Source organism: Anoplophora glabripennis, unplaced genomic scaffold (genome assembly GCF_000390285.2).
Source record: "Anoplophora glabripennis isolate ALB-LARVAE unplaced genomic scaffold, Agla_2.0 scaffold8, whole genome shotgun sequence".
Lineage (NCBI taxonomy): Eukaryota > Metazoa > Arthropoda > Insecta > Coleoptera > Cerambycidae > Anoplophora > Anoplophora glabripennis.
The window spans coordinates 427,846-448,932 of NW_019416350.1; the positions used below are offsets into that span (position 1 = coordinate 427,846).

A 21,087-nucleotide genomic window follows, 5' to 3' on the forward strand; every position below is an offset into this window, starting at 1 on the left:
ACTGGGAGAATTTGGAAAAAAATTTATTTCCACATCAAATAGTACATTTTTATGTAAAAGACTCTGCTGAATTCAAATCCACTGTCAGAATTGAGCTAGAACGTGTGGTTTTTTTTCTAACCTCAAAAAACCGAGCAGGAATCGCTATTTTCAAATTCTGAGCGGATTTTGACCAGATTTTGTATAAAGGGGTTTTTTGGGTCGCTGATTACGAATATGAATTCACATTGTAAAAATTCAAGATGGCTGATCCAATATGGCGGGTGTACTTTTTTGAAATCCACCGATTTCAGTAAAATTTGGCATCATAAGGATTGCTGGTTGATCTCACCTTCATTAATCACACATCTGGAGCCAGATTTTCATAAATCAAGGTAAAATTTGTAGGCAGAGTCATAATTTTAGGCCGAGTAGGCGGCATTTTTTCGGCAAAGTCACATTTTTAGATTGAAGGCATAAGCAGATGCAGTGATGTGCTGTGTGGCAGTAATGTGTCCTTTTCCTTGAACTTTAAAATTATTAAGAAATAAAAGCATCTAAATGCCATAGGAAAACTGCATAGTAGTTAAAAAAATCTGATTGGAAAACCATAAGCCCATGCACGACTAAATAAATGAAAGAATAAAGTAGAAACTTTTTTGTCTTGTCCCATGGAAACAAGCACATCACACTACACATCATTACATGTGTAGAGTCCTTAAGTCATTTTTTTAAGCGAAGTCACATTTTTAGACGGAGTGGAATCTTTTACCTTGATTTATGAAAATCTGGCTCCAGATGTGTGATTAATGAAGGTGAGATCAACCAGCAATCCTTATGATGCCAAATTTTACTGAAATCGGTGGATTTCAAAAAAGTACACCCGCCATATTGGATCAGCCATCTTGAATTTTTACAATGTGAATTCATATTCGTAATCAGCGACCCAAAAAACCCCTTTATACAAAATCTGGTCAAAATCCGCTCAGAATTTGAAAATAGCGATTCCTGCTCGGTTTTTTGAGGTTAGAAAAAAAACCACACGTTCTAGCTTAATTCTGACAGTGGATTTGAATTCAACAGAGTCTTTTACATAAAAATGTACTATTTGATGTGGAAATAAATTTTTTTCCAAATTTTCCCAGTAAATTTTCATCAATTTTCACTATTTTTCTCAAGTTTTTTGAGGTTAGGAAAAAATTGTGACGTGATGGGCCAATTCTGACCCCAGATTCGTGTTCAGGATGGCAAATTACTACGAAACATATATGTCGCATAAAAAGTATACCCAACTTTTTTTTTCTGTGTGGCTGTGAATCATTCAATGCTAGTGGGGAAATGTAGCCCATAGAAAAGAATATAATAGAGTAGAATTTACTATTTAATCACATTACATAAATAATATGTTTATGGTAAGCCAAAAGTACACATCTTGAGATAAAAATCATACACGTTTGTGAGTAAAGCATAAGCAAAATGAAGCCGAAATAATTACACGCCACGTGCGATATGTTGTTTCTCTGTGCCAAATTAAAATCAACGCTTTTAAATTGGGTTCAGAAAACCCATGTCTTTCATGCAGTATACACTGAAAGAAGTGCGTTTTATTCTTTATTAGAATTCTATATACCATTATAAGACCATTGTATACTATATGTGACAGTTAAACAGGTGAATATTGGATATAAAACGCGTATTGCTAGCACAGTTGTATAGTGAATATAAACCTTATTCTTTATTAAATTATTGTATAACTAGTATACAACGTTTTTTATACCCTACGAAATAATAGCAATAACTGTTATTAAAGTGTTCCATATCGTTATTAGAACATCTAGTACTGGTTATAAGTTTTATAATAATAAATGTATTAAACTGTTGTATACTCTGTATGAGTTAAAAACATAATATGTCATTAAGTTTTCAGAAATTTTATTGGATAACTGTAATTACAAGCTAAGGTTCTAATGTAAACATACACAAAACATACTTTTAAACATTAAAAATGATGACAAATCGCTCCCAAAACTGTCCAGTTTATTTTCTTAGCAACGATGCACCCGTATTTTCTTGTATTACATGAAAATTTGCACTATAACTCTTCCACCTTAAGAATGAAGCATCCCCAGAAAGGTTGAGCTTCTTTCCATATAATTTTATTTCCTCTGGTTGATTGACTTTATACCCATGCTCTTCTTTGTCATCTTCTGTTCCTCCATCTTATGTAAAACTTAACATCAGCGATTTCTAATAGGACCTACAAAATAATAATTTTTAAGATTTTGACAAGATTTACATTTGAAAAAACAAATCAATTACAAGCCATAAAACAGTTAGATACTTACATAATAATTTTCCAATTCACACAACGCGATATGATCATGTATCCCACAAAACATGTGCATATACTGTGCATTTTCATCAAACTAGACGTGTGTAAGTCGATGCACTGTCGGTAATTTTACGATTGTTGTATTTTCTCTTCTTGAGTAAAGATAATAAAGACGTTGTGGTTTTGTGTGTTTATTTTGACAATGATTGAACATACAATAAAAGTGGACTGTATAAGATAGTTGAGTACCGTTGTGCTTCATGCATAGCATGCTACTGAAATTCGGAGAAGGGATGAGCTCGTGCGGCGAACCCTAAATCAGCGGCTGGAATAGCCAGGTTTCTTATTGAGTCGGCGCACTTCGCTCTCGGGTCTGACATATGATTATTATTACAAGACTATGAATATAACTTAACAACGATCATAACCGATTATGCACCGAGAGGTGACGATCACTTAACCATTATAAGATGCGTTTTACACGTTAAAAACGGAAACATATTCAGTATAAGAACGAATAGTTCTGTTAATACAATTGTTATATATAAATTCGGATACTGGTCTTTATACAACAAATCTTCCCTACTATACTATTGCAATATAAAGTCTGTAACACCTAATAATGTATAAGTAATTCATTATAACCTTTATTTCATAGATGCATAAGGTGTATTAAGCACCTTCCAGTTAAACTGATTGAATAATGAGTATGGAGATGATTGCTTTTTTTTTAATAAAAGTTGTATATTGGATATAAAAGTTTTAATATGCGCTATACACATTATTCTAGATAAATAGTTTAATAAGCCCATTTCTTTCAGTGTGCAACTCATCCTTTCATTACTGACATAACTTGATTATAATAATAATTTTAAGTACAGATCTAGTTTGCCTCTCATGATATTGTGAGTACTAAAGCATTTAGATTATTAAAACTGCAATAAGGAGGGTCGTCTTCAGAAATAACTTTACACAGTCACTTACTTAATGGAAATTGTTCAATTTTATGACTCCTATATTCTGAAACACTTTGTATATTTTACCCTTTGTATGAAAATATTTTAATGACAGCATGCCCTCGGCATATAAGGATACAAAGGGAAAAAAATCTTTATTGCTTCCCTGATAAAAATATACTCCTTTATTATTTATAAAATTAGTTTGCCCAATTTTTTTGTTTTGCAAAGTATTCGAGGTGTGACAAAACATCTTATTTAAAAGCAATATGGTGTGGACGACTTTTGCCAAACATAAACAAATGTCATGATGTAGATGATGCGTATTAATATCTCGGGAAAAGAATGTCTTCACTTGCGAAATATTCGCCAAGCAAGGCTATACACGTTTTGTTTTTTGCTTTTTCAAGATATTCAGTAACATCGAAATTCTTGACATTCTTAATGTCGATATCTTGATCTAATATAACCAACAACAAATTCAGTTCAAATATCTCTATTATTTCACAGTCTGAATTTTAAAATGAGTTTTTTTGGGACAATTAGTTAAATATTTTTTTGAATAAAAATAAGATTTAAAAAACTGCAGAATCTATAAATTAGTTCGGTTAAAAAATATCTGTATGTTTTACCTGAGGAAGTGGAATTTACAGAAAAGTACCAGTTGATTCTAAGTAAAGAACTGTAAAAACTGTTGAAAAAAATCAAATATTTTCACAAACAAAGGAGCTATAACGTCCAAAACTGAGAAACTTATCTCTGAAACGAATCAAGTTATCAGGATGCGATTTTCCTTCGTTAAATCTTCCTTGAAAATCGATCCCGTGACATCTAAACCACTTTTTTCTATTCTACTTTATTCTTTCGGGAAACAAGAGAAACCCTCTCAACTGTGCCCAATTTGACCCACCCTGTGACCATCCAAATACGAACTTAAAATTCTCCACAAAAATCTTATTTTAAAGACAAGTAAAACTATTTATGAAAAACAGAAAAATTAAAATAAAATATTAAACAAATAATCGAAGGAAACTAGGTAAAATTGACATACTTGTCATACAAATATTATCGAGAATAATGAGAATTATCTCGAAGACCAGTTGATATTCCAATAGGATGGAGCTCCGGGCTCCCCCACACCACACCCTACCTGTTCGGCAGTATCTTGATCGTTGATTTGTGAATCAGTGGATTGGGAGAAGAGGCGTCATAGAATGGCCCGCACGATTGCCGGATTTGTCTCCTTTGGAATTTTTCTTCTACTCAAAATTTATTTCACTTAAGCTACTTCCCTTCAAGATCTACGCCAACGCATTGTCAACGAATGCCACCAAGTGACTCCAGAAATGTTACAAAATGTGCGTGAACTCTTTTTACAAAACTTATATTATTGCATCATGGAGGTAATCAATTTGAACACTTAATCAGCTGACATGCAGTAATTTGCAAATAAATTTGTAAAAAGTATTTTTTTAACAACCTGTATCTCCGAAACTAATTGGTTAAATTCAGAAAATAAAATACGGTTGTATAAAGAATTATAATACTTTTCAAACAATGTGTCACTTAACCCTCCCTCGCCATTAAAATTTTTGGGAGGTGAAAAGATGTCCCCCTTCGATCTGTCTCGGAATTTTTCGGAAAAATAATTTTTCTGAAAGTTACCTATTCGCTGTTTCGTTATCAAGAATTTGAGTTATATTTCCCCTGTACATACTTAGGATATAAGAATATTTCCAACTTACTGGAAAATGAAATATACTTTGATGCTTAAAATGAAACAGTTTTAGACAATTTTAAAAAAGTGGAGTTTAAATTAAACACATGCTCAGTGAGAAGGGGCGACACGTTTGATGTTGATATGAATTCGTTACTGTATACGAAACACATCCCTGCCTGTTCATAAATCAAGTTCTTCCGTGAGTGAGGCCACACCCGCAGTCCCCGGCCCCTTCGGCATTTTGGATGGTCTGAAAGGTTAACAAAAAGCTAGTTAGGGATAATGCGTTTTTTTATTTCCTGTAAAAGTATTATTGTTCAGAGATAACCCAGATTTGAACCCTTTTTTGTAAGCGATATAATTTAATTGGCAGATTTATATTTTTTCTTTCTAATGTTTTATAAGAATTGGAAAATCTTCTCTCTCATAAATATCAGGTATTTTTCCGTCTAAAAGTTCTTAATTATAAACGCCTCTTTTATTTAATTTAAAAATTGATTCTGGCATACCTATGTACTGTTATTTTAGAGGAAAAATTCAAATATGGTGCAATATTATATAGAATCCTTTCTTTCTTCCATATCTTCCATATCTGGTGAAGAGAACCCACTTTTTACGATTTCATAACATATTTTTCTAAATCTCAACCCAACTAGTAGTCATGAGACATTGCGGACACAGGAAAGCACGTTATCGCGAAGTTAAAGGAGCACAAGTGTCCCATGAAGAATATCAACGTGAAAGAATCAGCAATTGCAGATCACATCAGATACAGGAGACTAGAGGCCTAAGGCCCAAATTCATAGATCTCACTAAAGTTCCACTCACACTTATCTCATACTAAACTCACCCTAATCGTATTCATAAACAATTCTAATTCAATGAGTCACTTAAATCGTACTCAAATTGCCCTCACAAATGAGTACCAGGTTAGTGACATATTAGTGGTGTCTGACGTGTGCTTATATGTTCCTAGTTTATTAATTTTGTGGTTTCATAATATTCTAGCAGTATATTTTACAAATAATTAAGTCCAGGTATTCAATAAAGAATATTCTATACGTGAACGCTATATAAATTATAATTATTTTTTAAAAATGATTTATGTTACATATTTCATAAATGATTGCTTGTTACTCATTATAATCTATAAGAAGTATATAGTAGGGAAAATGAACTAAATATTACTAACTCCTAAATAATTATTACTTAGAATATATGAGGATCGTTTTTACCTGGATAATTAATTAGACCTTTTGATTTTAATTTTTTATTATTTAAATGTAACTTATTATACAGGGTGGTCGCGACGTAATGGGCCAAAATTCATGTGTAGATTCCCCAAGTAAATATATTGCGATTTAGACGAACTTACCGTAGTCCAAAAGTTGATAGTTAAAGAGATACAGGGTGTTAAATGTAAAATATTATTTCATTTTTTTTTAATTTATTCCTTAACAAATGCAAATATCCTCACAAAATTTTGGGGATTGGAGTTCGTTGAGTAGAGGAATTGAAATCTGTTCACATTTTGGTTAAAGTTCATAGAGGACGCTAGCTGCAGTAGATTGAATGTGTTAAAAACGACATAACTTTTTTGTGCTTTAAGGTATCTCATCTTTGGTTACAAATTCTTATTTTCCAACTATTTTTACACAAAAAAGGTAGACTTTATGAAAGTAGCTGTCTCGCACCGTTTCCGAGATATTTGGCTTTGAAACTTCCAATGCTAATAGTTGAAATAATTAAAATAATTTAGAAATGTCAAAAACAAGGGTTTATTTAGAATTAAAAATTGTAATGAACAGTAAAATAGTAAACATTAGTAAAAAAATATGCCTTTTTGACAATAATTGCTTAAAATATCCACCTCTAACTTCAATACATTTATCAACACGTTTATTAAAAGATTGTCTTATTTTAAAGTATAAATCCTTAATGCGAAATGACTTTGCAGCATTTAAAACCTGCTACTAAAGTTCTTCTCAAGTGTTTATAGTTTCTCCATAAACAACTGATTTCATGTAACTCCAAAAACGAAAACCTCGGCATTCTATCTCACATTTATGTATACGAGTATACAATTTAATTTGTAAGCTAAGATGTAATTTTAATTAGATACGAATAATACTTAATAGAAATTAGCATACAAATGACAGCAATAAGACAAGTGGAAGACGTCAATTATTTGATTTTCGTCCAAATCCTACTTAAGAAACTTTACCGCTAAATTAATAATACCTGTAGGTACTTAATTGTAATTTAATGCAACAGCATTGGAAGTTTCAAAGCCAAATATCTCGAAAACGGTGCGAGATAGCTACTTTAATAAAGTATACCTTTTTTGTGTAAAAAAAGTTGAAAAATAAGAATTTGTTACCAAAGATGAGATACCTTAAAGTACAAAAAAGTTATGTCGTTTTTAACACATTCAATCTACTGCAGCTAGCGCCCTCTATGAACTTTAACCAAAATGTGAACAGATTTCAATTCCTCTACTCAAAGAACTCCAATCCCCAAAATTTTGTGAGGATATTTGCATTTGTTAAGGAATAAATTAAAAAAAACTGAAATAATATTTTACATTTAACACCCTGTATCTCTTTAACTATCAACTTTTGGACTAAGGTATGTTCGGCTAAATCGTAATATTTTTACTTGGGAAATCTACCCATGAATTTTGGCCCATTACGTCGCGACCACCCTGTATATGTATTTTCAACGTCAGTTATTCAAATTCAAAATAAAGATATACTGTGACATTAAGTTTCCACTGATGACATATTTTTGGTAATATTTGAGTAGCCAACTGTTTCCTTATCTAGTAATTTGTGGTTTGATGCACACTCAAGTTAATGACTTATTTATACACATTTCTGAATACCAGAATTGAGAATGACATGAGGGCACCCTAAATTGAGCGAAGCATAAGTTTGAGATGAGTGAAAGGTTAATATAGATTTAGGGAAGTCTCTGAATTTGGCCCTTAAGACGCTTTGACCAAGGCTGTACAGGGATGCCATACATATTCAGAGGAATAATTTCCATAAAAGTGAGGTATTAGGACTACCTGGAATTTGAAACGACAAATGCAAGACCAAAGACCAGAACCACATAGACCAAAGACTATAAGCCGTGCATGTGAACGCTTACGATGATTTAATCTCCGTAGTAACCGGCCCTGAAAATTGCCACGGAGTCTGCAAACCAAAACTGAATTCAATGCATAATATGTATATCTTAAATTGTTCCATAATCATATACTGTGTACAATTTATGGTAGAAAAAAAATTAGTACTTCTAAATCAAATAGTGGCTAGATGCATTTCTCCCTTATTAGTTGTATTTTTTTCAATAAAGAAAAATAAAGAGCAATAATATTTTTTTCATTTTTACCTTGTCTTCATAACTACTTTTTAAATAAAATTAGCTTCAATTCATTAACATAAATATCGTTTTTTACAGATAACTCTGCTCTGAGCATAAAAAGGTAGACCAGAGTGACGACGATTTCATTGCCTTGGTTATTTCAAAAAAAACTAGATAAGTACGTTATCCGAATATTATATCTTCCTTTGCCTCGCAACAACTAAGACAGTTAGTTTTGCTTTCTACAGCTTTGCTCTGGTTTTTCAGCTTATGAATTTGAAGCTAAAATTGCGAAGTTTGTTGTATGACTAAAATCAATATTTTATATTATAATGGTTTAGATTACTACAAAAGTCTACTCCTTGATTTTTATGGTATTTATCAACTTACGTTCATTTAACATATTTCTTTGATCAATATATATAGTTATGTTGTTATAGATCTAAAATAATAATGCAACATAATTTTAGATTTAATTAAAACAATATACATTACATATTATTGTTGCTATGTATTTAAATTTACTCCCAGAAAACATTCTCAAGAAAATTCACACAATTGTAGCACGAATAGGGACAGATACAAAAAGTTTTAGAAAAGCTACAATTAGCATGTGTATATAAATGTCTAATTTTCACACAATATCTGTCAGTCCTCATTGTGTGCTGCTAATTTCCATGGTAATGTTCTTTTCCGTATAGCTTAAAAAATGCTTGAGTATGTTATTGTCATAAGTTTAAAATTAATACATATTATCAAGTGCAAAAACATTAAGTTCGTAATAAAAATAATAGACTTTTAACAACGACAGTAGCTCTGTGAATACATTTCTAAGTATTTTAAAAAATAGTTGACCCACCGACTAAAATAATATTACTGTACATTTATGTGTTATACATGACATTTAATTTTTTAATAGTCAGCAAGTCAAATAAAACGCCTGTGTATATATTAACAGTCAAAATTATTTATTTTGCAAATATAAATTAAAATATTCAACATTTAATTACAAAATATATTTTATTGTGCGAAAAGGAAAATAGTAAGAAGAAACATTGAATATCTGATTATTCATAATAACGAGCGTTCAAATAAAAACGTGGTCAAGTTGGTTCTGAAAATTTGGACGTAGGGCGTAGCGTATAGCAAATGAACTTAAACGTCATCTGTCAAAGCGCTATATCGCCGCTATCAATTTGAATATTTTCGTTTTAAAAAGCGTTTAAAATGGTGTTTTCTCAAGAACAAAAAGTGTTTATCATAGAGTCCTACTTTAGAAATGGACGCAAGATTGATGGAATATGGAAGTATTCTATTGAGGAATGTTTCATAGAATTTCAAAATCAATTTCCCTGCGTTGTTGAGTACAAAATTTTTCAAAGTGCAGTTCAGCGTTGTGTTAATGTTTTTCGTGAAACGGGCAGTGTAGCAAGAAAAGAAGGAAGCGGCCGACCTAAAAAGCGGACTGAAGAATTAAAAGAAAATGTCCAACAAATAATGGAAAATGCGCCAAGAACTTCTGTACGTGTTTTATCACAAATGGTGGGAGTATCAGTCGGTACCTGCCACACAGTGTTAAAAAAAGATTTGCGTTTGTTCTCCTATCGTTTAACTTGTCAGCAAGAACTTCATGAAGTTGATTTTCCGCGACGGGCTGTATTTTGTGAATGGTTTTTAAACAACTACGGTGAACTTCATAATATCACCTTTTTTTTTCTGATGAAGCCTGGTTTCATTTAAATGGTTACGTAAACTCACAGAATATGAGAATGTGGTCTTCTGAAAAACCAGATAACTTTTTTGTCGAGGGCCCTCTACACGCTCAAAAAATTGGAGTTTGGTGTGCTCTCAATCGAAGGAGGATTTATGGACCTATTTTTTTTATTGGTACTCTTACTGCGCAAAGGTATAGAGAAGAAATTATCGCTCCTTTTGTTAACCAGCTGGAAGAAAACGAAATTACAAACTTTTACTTTCAACAAGATGGCGCAAGGGCACATACGGCAGGCGAGACGATGAATATGTTGAGGGAAGTTTTCCAAAATCGACTAATAAGTCTCAATGCTGAACATGAATTTCCACCGAGGTCATGTGATATTACGCCGTGTCATTTCATTTTGTGGCCTTACCTTAAAAACACTATTTTTGAACTGCCTATTCCTGATTTAAACCATCGGCAGACTCGACTTATAGACAGGATTCGTGAAATTAACAATACCCCGAGCATCTTAGAAAATGTCTTTAATTCTTTGAGGAACAGGTGTGAAAAGTGCTTGGAACAAGGAGGGGGACACTTTCAGCAGCTGCTTTAATTTATTGTTATAACAAGGAGGGGGACACTTTCCGCAGCTCCTTTAATTGTTTGTTATTGTTATCACGATTATTCTTTAAAATAAAGTTATATAGTCATTAACGTTATTGAAACTGACAGCTGCTATACAGCTCGTTGAGAAATGAGGTTAAGTTGGTCGCTATAAGCTACTCCCTACGTCCAATGTGTCAGAGTCAACTTCGACCACGTTTTTATTTGAACGCTCGTTATAATTACTAAAATTGATACAAATAGCTACATAATTTCTCCTAACCTTTTTAACAGGGTGTCCAGAAAGGTCATGTCAAACATGAAGGGGTATACAGGGGAGGTCAAAATAGATATAGTACTTCTTAAAAAAAAATTTCCTATCGGGCTTCGTTGTGGAGTTATTCTCCTTCAAAGAAAGAAGAAAAACAAATTCCAATAATTATAACTTCTAAGTCGCTACCATGACAACAATGAAATTTGGACAATTAAAATACCTCATGATAATGTTAATTTCCAAGTTTAAACTGATTTTCAATATGCCTGGATTAGACAGGAGCAGACGAAATTATCCATTTAAATTTATACATCTTTGACAGCGTTGCCAAATTTGTCATTTCTCTTTTATAGTTCGATTCCTCTCTCATTTTGCTTAAAAAAGGTATATTGTATATCAATTACTATCTTGTACCGTTTTCGAGAAAATCGAATTTTATTAACAAAATACATACATGTATCGTATCAAAAATGCGATATTAACATTTTTGTAAAAATTTTGGTTTTTTTGGAAGCTGAGATCACTGTCAACAAGTATGTATAATTAGCAGTTAGATATTTGTCATAAATCATTTTGACACCATTTGTTGATTCAATATCATGGAGAATTTGCAGCTTCTGAAGTTGTTTGGATTTACGCTAACCGCTTTCCAAATAGAATTTGCATAATTGAAGTGACGGAAATCCCCATGCTATTATTCAGACAAAACATCAACAAAAGCTTATCATTAATGTATGGATGAGAATAATTGGAATCTCCTTAGTGGGACTACATATCATTGATGGCACTTTAACTTTAACTTTACTTAACAGTTCTCTTTTATTTTTAATTCTGTAGAAACCAAATTTTGAATGTTAAGTATCACATTTTTGATACAATAAATGTATGTTGTTAATAAAATTCGATTTTCTCAAAAACGGTTCAAGATATCGACTGATATATGGTATACCATTTTTTAGCATAGTGAGAGAGAAATCGACCTATGAAAGAGAAATGTCAAATTTGACAACGCTGTAAAAGGTGTATAAATTTAAATGAATCATTTCGTCTGCTCCTGTATAATCCAGGCATATTGAATGTCAGTTTAAACTTGGAAATGAACATTACCATGAGTTACCCCGTCATTATTGACATGACCTTTCCGGACACCCTGTATATGGCACTGTTCAAGCAAAACGTTCTAGAAAATTGTAACTTGCACTGAATTTGTGCGATTGTTTCCAAAACAGTTTAAGTTTATAATTAACTTTCACGGAAGATATTTCACGATCACTAACATAAGTCATCTGACAGCCCAGTACGAAACTTTGACATTGTTCCAATTTAATTAATTCAGGTGGAAGCAAGATTTAGTTTCTATACTAGTTCAAATACTTAGGTCAAAAAATTAAGTGTAAAATTAAGATGAGCTTCATTTTGTTTAATTATATTATTATTCTTGACAAACGTATACGTATATTTATATCCAAAATATATTTTATACATTTATACGTTTTCTATTTATACACTATTTTTATTCAATTTTCCGACTTATATATTTAGACAAAATTAATTTTATTGGAAAAATAAGTAGGTATTTGAATATTTTGAGTTTTGCTGTACTACAAACTATAAAATACATCTACTAGATATTATTTGAAAATAGTATCTTTTCCATTAAATCTAACTTGACATATGTGGTTGACGTGAAGATAAAATAAATGTTTTGAGATGTTACAAATTTGACTATTCATTAAAATCTCATTTAACTGGAACGAATTTGATGTTAGAAATGAGAGATTAGAAAGTGCGACCATAATCCAGAGAAAGTCGAGAGTAAATCACCCGAATTAGGAAGGTCACGGACAGAATACTGTATAGGCTGAACGAAGTAATTTATTGGATCTAAAAGAGTTCACGTTTAGAAACTTTGATCTCTTTAGTTTCGGTAACTTACTCTTGATCTATGCATACAATTTTTTGTGGTGGGAATTGAATTTCTGATACCAGCTTATAAAACAGACCATTAAAATAAGGACACTAAAAACAATTTCAATCAGATTGTATAATATAAAAAATTAATTGATCTCTATTTCTTAGCATAATATTATAATTGGTTTCTTTACTAATTAGATTTATAAACTATAATACATTTTCTAAGTCTAAGTAATAACTTCAAGATCATTTTGGACTTAAAAGCCTTAATGAACCAAAAGTTTGAAATAATTAATTTTCACCTCATAGAATGTTCAAATATTAAAAAATATTATTTTTAGTGAAATACATCTGAAAAGTTCTGAAAAAGAGTGAAGGATCAAAGCTCCAAAAATACAAAACAATTAAATGATGATGAAATTTGATTGTTTTAGGCTTCTGATGATTGCTCTATACAGGGTGGTCCTTAAGTAATCGTACTTAGAAGTATGATAGATTTGTGACTTTAAAATATTACGATTTGAGCCAACTTGCCTTAATAAATGATAATAAGAAAGATACAAGGTGTTAAAAGTTAAATTTCAAAATTTATTTTCCGCAATAACTTTATACAAAAAAATTTTTAACTGGGGGTTTTTTGGTATGAGAAATCATAATCTAGTACCTATCTAATTTAATGTATCTTTTAGAGGGCGCTACATAAGCCACATGTGTGGCATAAATGTACGCTAAACTTTTTTACCCATCAAGGTAGCGCCCTTTTGGGAACAAAATATTAAAGGCACGGTATTGTAAGAACAAAAATGTAAACTTGTTAAAAACCTATAAACTTAACGGTTTTCAAGATAATCGAATTTTAAAAATCGGCTATATAATTCTTTAATTCATTACGAGAAATAGTAACGTAGTAGACGAAAATCACGAATGATTTTAACAGCTAAATATTCTTGTTTTCATAATCTATGACGTTTGAAAAAGTTTTAATTGAATATTTCAGATAATTAAGGAATAGCAGAAAATGCCAAGACAATAATTTTTCTAATACAGAAATGAGAGATATGGTTATCTACTATTTACTGCCAGCAATATTTCAACGGACGTGCTGCGAAATGGGAATTCAGAAGATATCGAAACAGGCTGGAACCTAATCACCAAATATTTGAAAATCTATTTAAGAATTTAGGCGAAAGTGGTTCATTTCGTCCTAAACGTGATAATTTAGGCAGACCGAGAATCATTACGCCTGATCAAGATGAAATTGGTCACGTTGCAGATGATCTTCAAGTTAGTACAAGAAGGTTATCTTCAGCTTTAGGAATCAGTAAAACTTCAGTTTTAAAAATAATAAACCACGATAAATATCATCCCTACCATTTTACGCCTGTGTAAAATTTATTGCCAGCAGATCTACCATTAGATACCAATTTGCAAATGATATCCGAAATAGGCAAAATCTTGACCCCACCAACCTTTATTAATAGAATATTATTTACGGACGAGGCAACATTTAGCCGCCGTGGTATTTTTAATTTAAGAAATAATAATATCTGGGAAATAGAAAATCCTCATTTTAAAAGAGAAAGACATTTTCAACACGAATTCAAAATAAATGTATGTTTTGGGATCATTGGTGACCATTTTTTAGGGCCATACGATTTCCCGCATACTTTGATTGGTGAGAACTACTTACATTTTTTACAAAATGACTTCATTGATCTTTTGGAAGAATTGCCACTAAGTTTCAGGCAAAATATGTGGATTATACAAGATGGTGCACCTCCTCATTATACGAGAGGAGTCAGAACATATTTAAATACCAACTTTTCTGAACGCTGAATTGATCCTGGCAGTCATTTCCCTTGGCTTGGCCAGCACGTAGCCCAGATTTTAATCCTCTCGATTTTGGCGTATCGGGTGCAATGGAACAACTTGTTTATAAAAGTCACATAAATACTCGCAACCAACATTGGGAAGAAATAAATGCAACTGCAGTTTCTTTTGGACCAATCATGTTATTTAATATGAGGCCATCTTTTATGGAACGACATAATTAAACTTGTAATGTTAGTTAGCTTAGTTTTTTCTTTTCTTAATATGTGTAAAATTAGCGCTACCTTGATGGGCAAACAAGTTTAGCGTATATTTATGCCACACTTGTGGCTTATGTGGCGCCCTCTAAACGATAGATTAAATTAGATACCAAATTATGATTTCTCATACCAAAAAACCCCCAATTAAAAATTTTTTGTATAAAAATGTACAAAAACGTTCAAGTTATTGCGAAAAATAAATTTTGAAATTCCACTTTTAACACCCTGTATCTTTCTTATTATCAATATTTTGTTAAGGCAAGTTGGCTCAAATCGTAACATTTTAAAGTCACAAATCTACCATACTTCTATGTACAATTACTTAAGGACCACCCTGTATATGAAATTGTATTTCAAATAAAAAATTCCGCACTTTTTTTAATGAAAGAAATAATTTTAGACTTATTTCTTCTTCCACTTCTTGTGGTTAAATTCTTCCCATAGCACCGCTGCCTTACCTATTATGCGTTCCACTACTCAAACCCATTTGGTAATTAGCTTTGTCCATTGACAAATTCCAAAAGCTTACTTACCGGCACTTTTCTCAGCTCTTTGAATTCCAAAAAAAGGTTTTCTCAGGAGAGTCATTCTTAGGGCGAGTGCCCTGGATTTGCCCGTACACATTTCAATTTGTACCTACACATTTCGAAGTGTAGGGAAGTTTGATCCGCCGAGTCATAAGTAAAACGGGATAATATTCGCGTCGCTATAGCATTAAATGGACTAAAAACATCGATGAATTGACGTCAGATATTTTATTGTTGAAATGTGCAGAGCTATACTCTATTTTTAAACTAAGAGGAGTGAATGCCAAAGACAAATTTACACTGCAAAAGTTACTAAAAACTACCCCAGATAGCATCAGCACAGAAGATCAAACTGGATAAAACTTCTGTGGCATCAGACTATCAAGTATATACTCACTGCAAGTGTTTAACCTCATTTTGAGTACAATAAGCTTTCATTACTTTTAAATGAGATTATTAAGTACCTATTCAAAATAATGTGCAATGAATAAATATCTAATTCTAGGTTTATTTAACTTTTATATATTTTTTTTTAAAATAGGAGATACTTCATACATAACATTGAAAAACTGAATATGAATGAAATAATATACTACGAACCAAACATATATAAATGATTCCAGTTTTCACTTTTTAAAAACAATTTTATTGATTCACATTTTTACATCTAGCATTGGAGTAATTATATAATGGTGTTTTTGTTACTTTGAATGGTTGCATTTCTACGAACTACGTTTATTAAGTTACCGGATAATTGCCAAATAACTGATAACTGAACTACGTTCGTAATATATCATCTGCAGCTGTTCAAAGTAACAAAATAAGTTTTTATAATTTATAATATTATTGGTAAAAATTAGGGACAAATCATGTCTTTAACAATTTTCTGAATTATTCGACGAGTCAGTATCCATATCGCTCTCGCTATTATTAATTGATATAATTAAAGGTTCAATGAGATCGTCCATAATTCCGTCAAGTGTTCCCATTTTTTCTTCCTCCTTAATCACATGTTCTACACATTTTTTCCAGTTCATATTTGTAACATTATTAAGAGCCTCTATTAGTAGTTCCCTTACGTCCTTCAATTTATATGTTTTATTTTTGCTTGCCACTTCATTCTTCACCTGTGCCCAAATCAATTCTATAGGGTTTAATTCACAATGATATGGCGGTAATCGTAACACAACTTTATTTTCTTTTTTTGCCATTTCGTCAGTTATATACAAATTATATTTATCTTTATTTTGGCGAATTAAATATAATAATTGCGATCTCACCATACCTTCTTCAAATTCGATATTTTTTTATTGCAGCCATGCCTTCATATCAATTTTTCTTGTTGATGTTGTCGGAATAGCTTCTACTTTTCGACTATGGTATGATGCATTGTCCATTACAATAACAGAATTATCTGGTATTTTTTTCAAAAATTCAGAAAACCACTTTTCAAATACATTTGCATTCATTTCCTCGTGATAATCCCCACTCTTTTTGCCTTCGAAAACCAATAACGAGTCTTCAACGAATCCTTCCTCTGAGCCAGCGTGTAAGATAATAAGACGCTTTCCTTTACCGGACGGATTTTTTAATCCCGTAGACAGCCCTTCATTGAACGCCTCACGTTTGCTTTTAATATTAGTATCAACCCATACCCTTTCTTTTGTATGACCTTCATTTAACCATGTTTCATCTAAATAATAAATAGGTCTACCTTCAGATCTAAACTTTTTAATTGATATCAAGTAGTCAAGTCTCCATCTCACTATATCATCACGTTCTATCAACACACTTTTACGACTTCGTTTTAAGTATCTGCAAAAAAAATAAAATGTTTTTATTGCAATTATACTTGCTCCGAGATATGTCTTCAACCTTACTTGAAATTAATTTGTTTCATAAATTTGTATAATGATGAACGGGACATCTGTGGCAAATCCTGACGACTTTTTATTTCGGTTAATATTTTGTCCAAAGTGGGGATCTCATTTTTAAAGAAAAAGCTGTGTACTATACGCCTTATGGAATTCTTCATTGCTTCATCCAAACATGTAACAATCCCAGGTCTTCCACCACAGTGTTTGGAAGTAGACACCCTTCCAGTAGATTTATACTGTTTTATGGCTCGATATACTGTTGATTTTGCAACACCTAAAAAAGTATAATGTGTAATATAGTTAGTTCAGCAGAAGATAATGTTAATATAAATTTACCTAATGTCATCGCTATTTTGGATACAAGTTGGACAGTTTTAAGAGTAGGTTCATCATCTAGGCTTTTCTTGTACAAATTCAATATTGCTTGCTTTTCTGCCAGAGACAAATGCCCCAAACTGAGTTGTTTTCGTTTCCTTGGGGGCGACGGCGATGTAATTCCCGCGCCTGCCTTACTCGTGGTCGGCACAGCATCATCCATATCCAATGGAAAATTGGAAAAAACGGATGATAAACAATATAATAAGTTGTTTAGTTCTGATAAGAACTGATTTATACGTAACTGGGATAATAAATAGAAAGAAAAGCAGGTAAAAACACAATGACAACGAACTGATGATAACTAAGAGGCAAAATGACAACAAATGTCAAAATGTAAAATTTATTAGCAGTGTAAAGGGAGCTCGAAATTAACCAATAAGAAACCACCATTTTGGCGCGCAATATTCAAAACGCTCCTCTTAGTTTAAAAATAGAGTATAGGCAGTAGAAGAGGTGTCTCATCTCGTGAGTCAATTTTTTTCATTAGCAACATTGTTTTTTTTAACAATTTGGGTCGAAAATCAGTTTTTCCAATATATTCTCATTCGTTCAACAGTCGAAATATGATAGATTAAACTCGGATAAATTATTTAAAAGTTATTGCAAAAGAACATAAAAAATCGTGAAAAACAATATTTTTTTAAATTATCCATAACTTGGTTGTTATTTGTTGTTGTTATTCAAAACTGTGCAAAATATGGGTGCTGTTGGCCCAATAGTTTTTGAAAAATTCTGTTAATTTATCCGGTCAAGGGCAAAGATGCATAGCTTTAACCATCCGTCTCCCCGAAAGTTATTAACAAAAAAGGGTTTAGAAAGTCGATTTTGTATTTAAATGAAAATTTGATTTATTGCTAGGGGTCATTTTGACTTAATTTTCCTTTTGATAAAAAAATGTAAAAACTATATATTTATTCTAAATATATAAAAATAAAAAAATGACTATCTTTGGATTACTTAGGTATATCCCAGAAAAAAAGTCAAATCCAATATGTGTCGCTAATCTTAATTATAACATAAAAACTGTATTTGACCGGTATTACCATTGTACTGGTAAACAAGAATGTGTACAACAGTCGCAAACATAAGCTATTGGCGAATCCCTTCCTGAATATTGTGAGTGTACCCTTAGCACACATATTCTACATCTGTACCACAGTTCATTATCTGCGTCGTATTCATTACAGATGATAAATAAGTTCAAATCAACATCATTATTTTCAGTGTCACTGTAGATCATTCATTTCGACATGATGTATACTATAATACCTTTCTGGTTAATTTTGTTTTCCCCTGAAGCACATTTTGACTAGTGTTCTTTGGCATCTTATTTTCTTTTTCTGTTTCATTTTCAGATGAGTTCAGTACTTTCCTTTTGACTTCAATACCGCCTCTTAATTTATTTTGCCCGTCCTTATATTTTTACATTTTGCAGTGTTGCTTGATTTTTCTTTTCCTTTTCTTCTAGTAGCAGTTTAGTCGATGTTAAAATTGTGGAATGTTGTTTGCGACTTCCTTTCGGCTTTTTTGTTTTATTAGCTTATTTGGGTTTCGGATATAATTCCTGAACACTTCCGTTAAGGGAACCAATTGGTTGTTTAAAGGTCTATGGATTTACAACCACCTCATCATTAGAAAGTTGAATGTCATCAGCCAAAGAAAAGAAAGGAGTTTGTTCCGAAGTAGACGGAATCGCTGCTTCTTCCTGATGATATGTATCCACTTGATTTTCAGAAGTGGAAAGGCTTATTTCATAGTTATCGGTTTCATCATTAATTGTTCTAACAGAATCAATGATATGATGAAATCAAATGTTAATAATATGTCATTTATTTATTTTATACGTGTGGCGTTAATAACTTATCAAAATTATAACTTTTCTGTAATTAGAAACCTGTTAAAGTAAATGAAATTATTATTGTAGGTACATATATATGCACATATAAAAACTTCATCCTATGCTTTGAGGGGTTTTGTCATAATAATATTAAAAAAATATATTATTATTTTTGGTGATAAACCACTACTCTAATTGTTTAATTACAACGGTCTATTCTGCATACTTGTTTGTAATCCTAACCCATGCATCACCACAAAGGACGTGCTCAGCAGTAGTTCTCCAGGGATTTAACGTGACAAATTAATTACACATATACAGACTCCAGCAGACTACCATAATCCTTTGAGTATGTTTTTTTCCATCAAAGAGTAACATTTTCTCGGAAGTTCAAGATAAACCGTTCTTTAAATTGATATTAGCAAACAAAATACATAATTTAAAGAAAATGCAATAATAAAGGAACACAATGATTCAATTGTAAACTAAATATTTTTTAGATATTAAAATTAAAATTAAACTACCAATGACAATATAATCAAACGAATAAAGGAAAAAGGATAGCATTAATATTTTCCACTCATAATAAGAATACGAAAGTAAGAATGAAGTCCATACAATCAAGAGCTGCTTATTTCCGTGACAATAACATAGAGGAGTAAACAATGGGCCTACGTACCTAATGTTCAAATTCAATTTCCAGTCCTTCCATATAAACGATACGGTAAAAGCATTACCCAACGGAAGAAGTAGGAGAGGAATATAGTAAATTCAATTTCAAAAGATGCTTGGGTGTCTTTTACTTCCTCTATACCTTTTAGATTTGTTTCGTTAAGTTAAATAAAAAAAACGACGAAGTTTACTAACTTATTAGAAAAATCATCTGGTTTTAATAGGAAATGTCACTATTTTTTTTATTAATTATTAAATAACAAAAAAAAAATTGTGTTTGAATTTGTTGCTGTTGATTTGAAGCATCTTTTATACAGGGTGGCCAAACGAAAACGAAACAGAGCCATTTTCAGAAACTGCGTCAAGATTGTAGAAAAACGCTCAGACCCGTCGATTTTAGATTAAAGGGGAACATTCTTTGCTGGCATTTTTGACTCCGTCACTTTCACCCACAAGCAAGGGTAAGCATCACCCCAAAATATTTAAATGGCATTGGGGGTTGAGTAATATTTCTTTTGAAAGCTCTTACAATTACCTTTACAACACACTTTAAATTTTATAATTTCGCCCAATACTTATTAAGAATTTTGATTTTAAGTTGAAACTTATGTACAAACAATTAGTAATGGTAAAAATGTCATTCGAGTTAAGTACGCCAATGGTATAAATTTAGTATTTCTTGCCTTACATTGGTTTTTGGCGATTTGTTATCACTTTCGTAAAAAAACACAATTGTAAAAAACAGAAATGAATGCTATACACACACAATGAACGTAAAATTGGTGGATTCCAAATTATTTTCTAGTATTATTTGGAAGCGTTGGTTGGTAGTTTATTCCATTGCGGAAAGGGTAGATATC

At 31.7% G+C, this 21,087-nt stretch overlaps 2 protein-coding genes across 4 annotated transcripts in view; one reads left to right on the plus strand and one right to left on the minus strand.

Annotated features, from left to right (window-relative positions):
- LOC108904577 (mesotocin receptor-like) overlaps positions 1–21,087 on the plus strand; it is a 181,622-nt gene that overhangs the window by 142,611 nt on the left and 17,924 nt on the right. The window lies entirely within an intron of this gene.
- On the minus strand, positions 16,201–18,080 carry LOC111691420. Of its 3 annotated transcripts, none has more exons than XM_023454203.1 (4): positions 17,677–18,080; positions 17,344–17,614; positions 17,119–17,278; positions 16,201–16,545 (listed from the first exon to the last, which is right to left on the minus strand). In XM_023454203.1, exons 1-4 carry the CDS (start codon positions 17,876–17,878, stop codon positions 16,339–16,341), a joined length of 840 nt encoding a protein of 279 aa, XP_023309971.1. In that variant the 5' UTR covers positions 17,879–18,080; the 3' UTR covers positions 16,201–16,338. The 3 variants fall into 3 exon arrangements, with proteins under 3 accessions (XP_023309971.1, XP_023309969.1, XP_023309970.1); XM_023454202.1 differs by lacking the exon at positions 16,201–16,545 and adding an exon at positions 16,580–16,590 and having other exon boundaries at positions 16,749–17,278; XM_023454201.1 differs by having other exon boundaries at positions 16,449–17,278.

Coding starts and splice junctions, on each gene's coding strand:
- LOC111691420 (XM_023454201.1), bottom strand. CDS start 17,878: ATGGATGATGCTGTGCCGACCACGAGTAAGGCAGGCGCGGGAATTACA. Junction 17,615..17,676: donor CAAAATAGCGATGACATTAG/GTAAATTTATAT, acceptor ATACTTTTTTAG/GTGTTGCAAAATCAACAGTA. Junction 17,279..17,343: donor ATGAAACAAATTAATTTCAA/GTAAGGTTGAAG, acceptor TTTTTTTTGCAG/ATACTTAAAACGAAGTCGTA.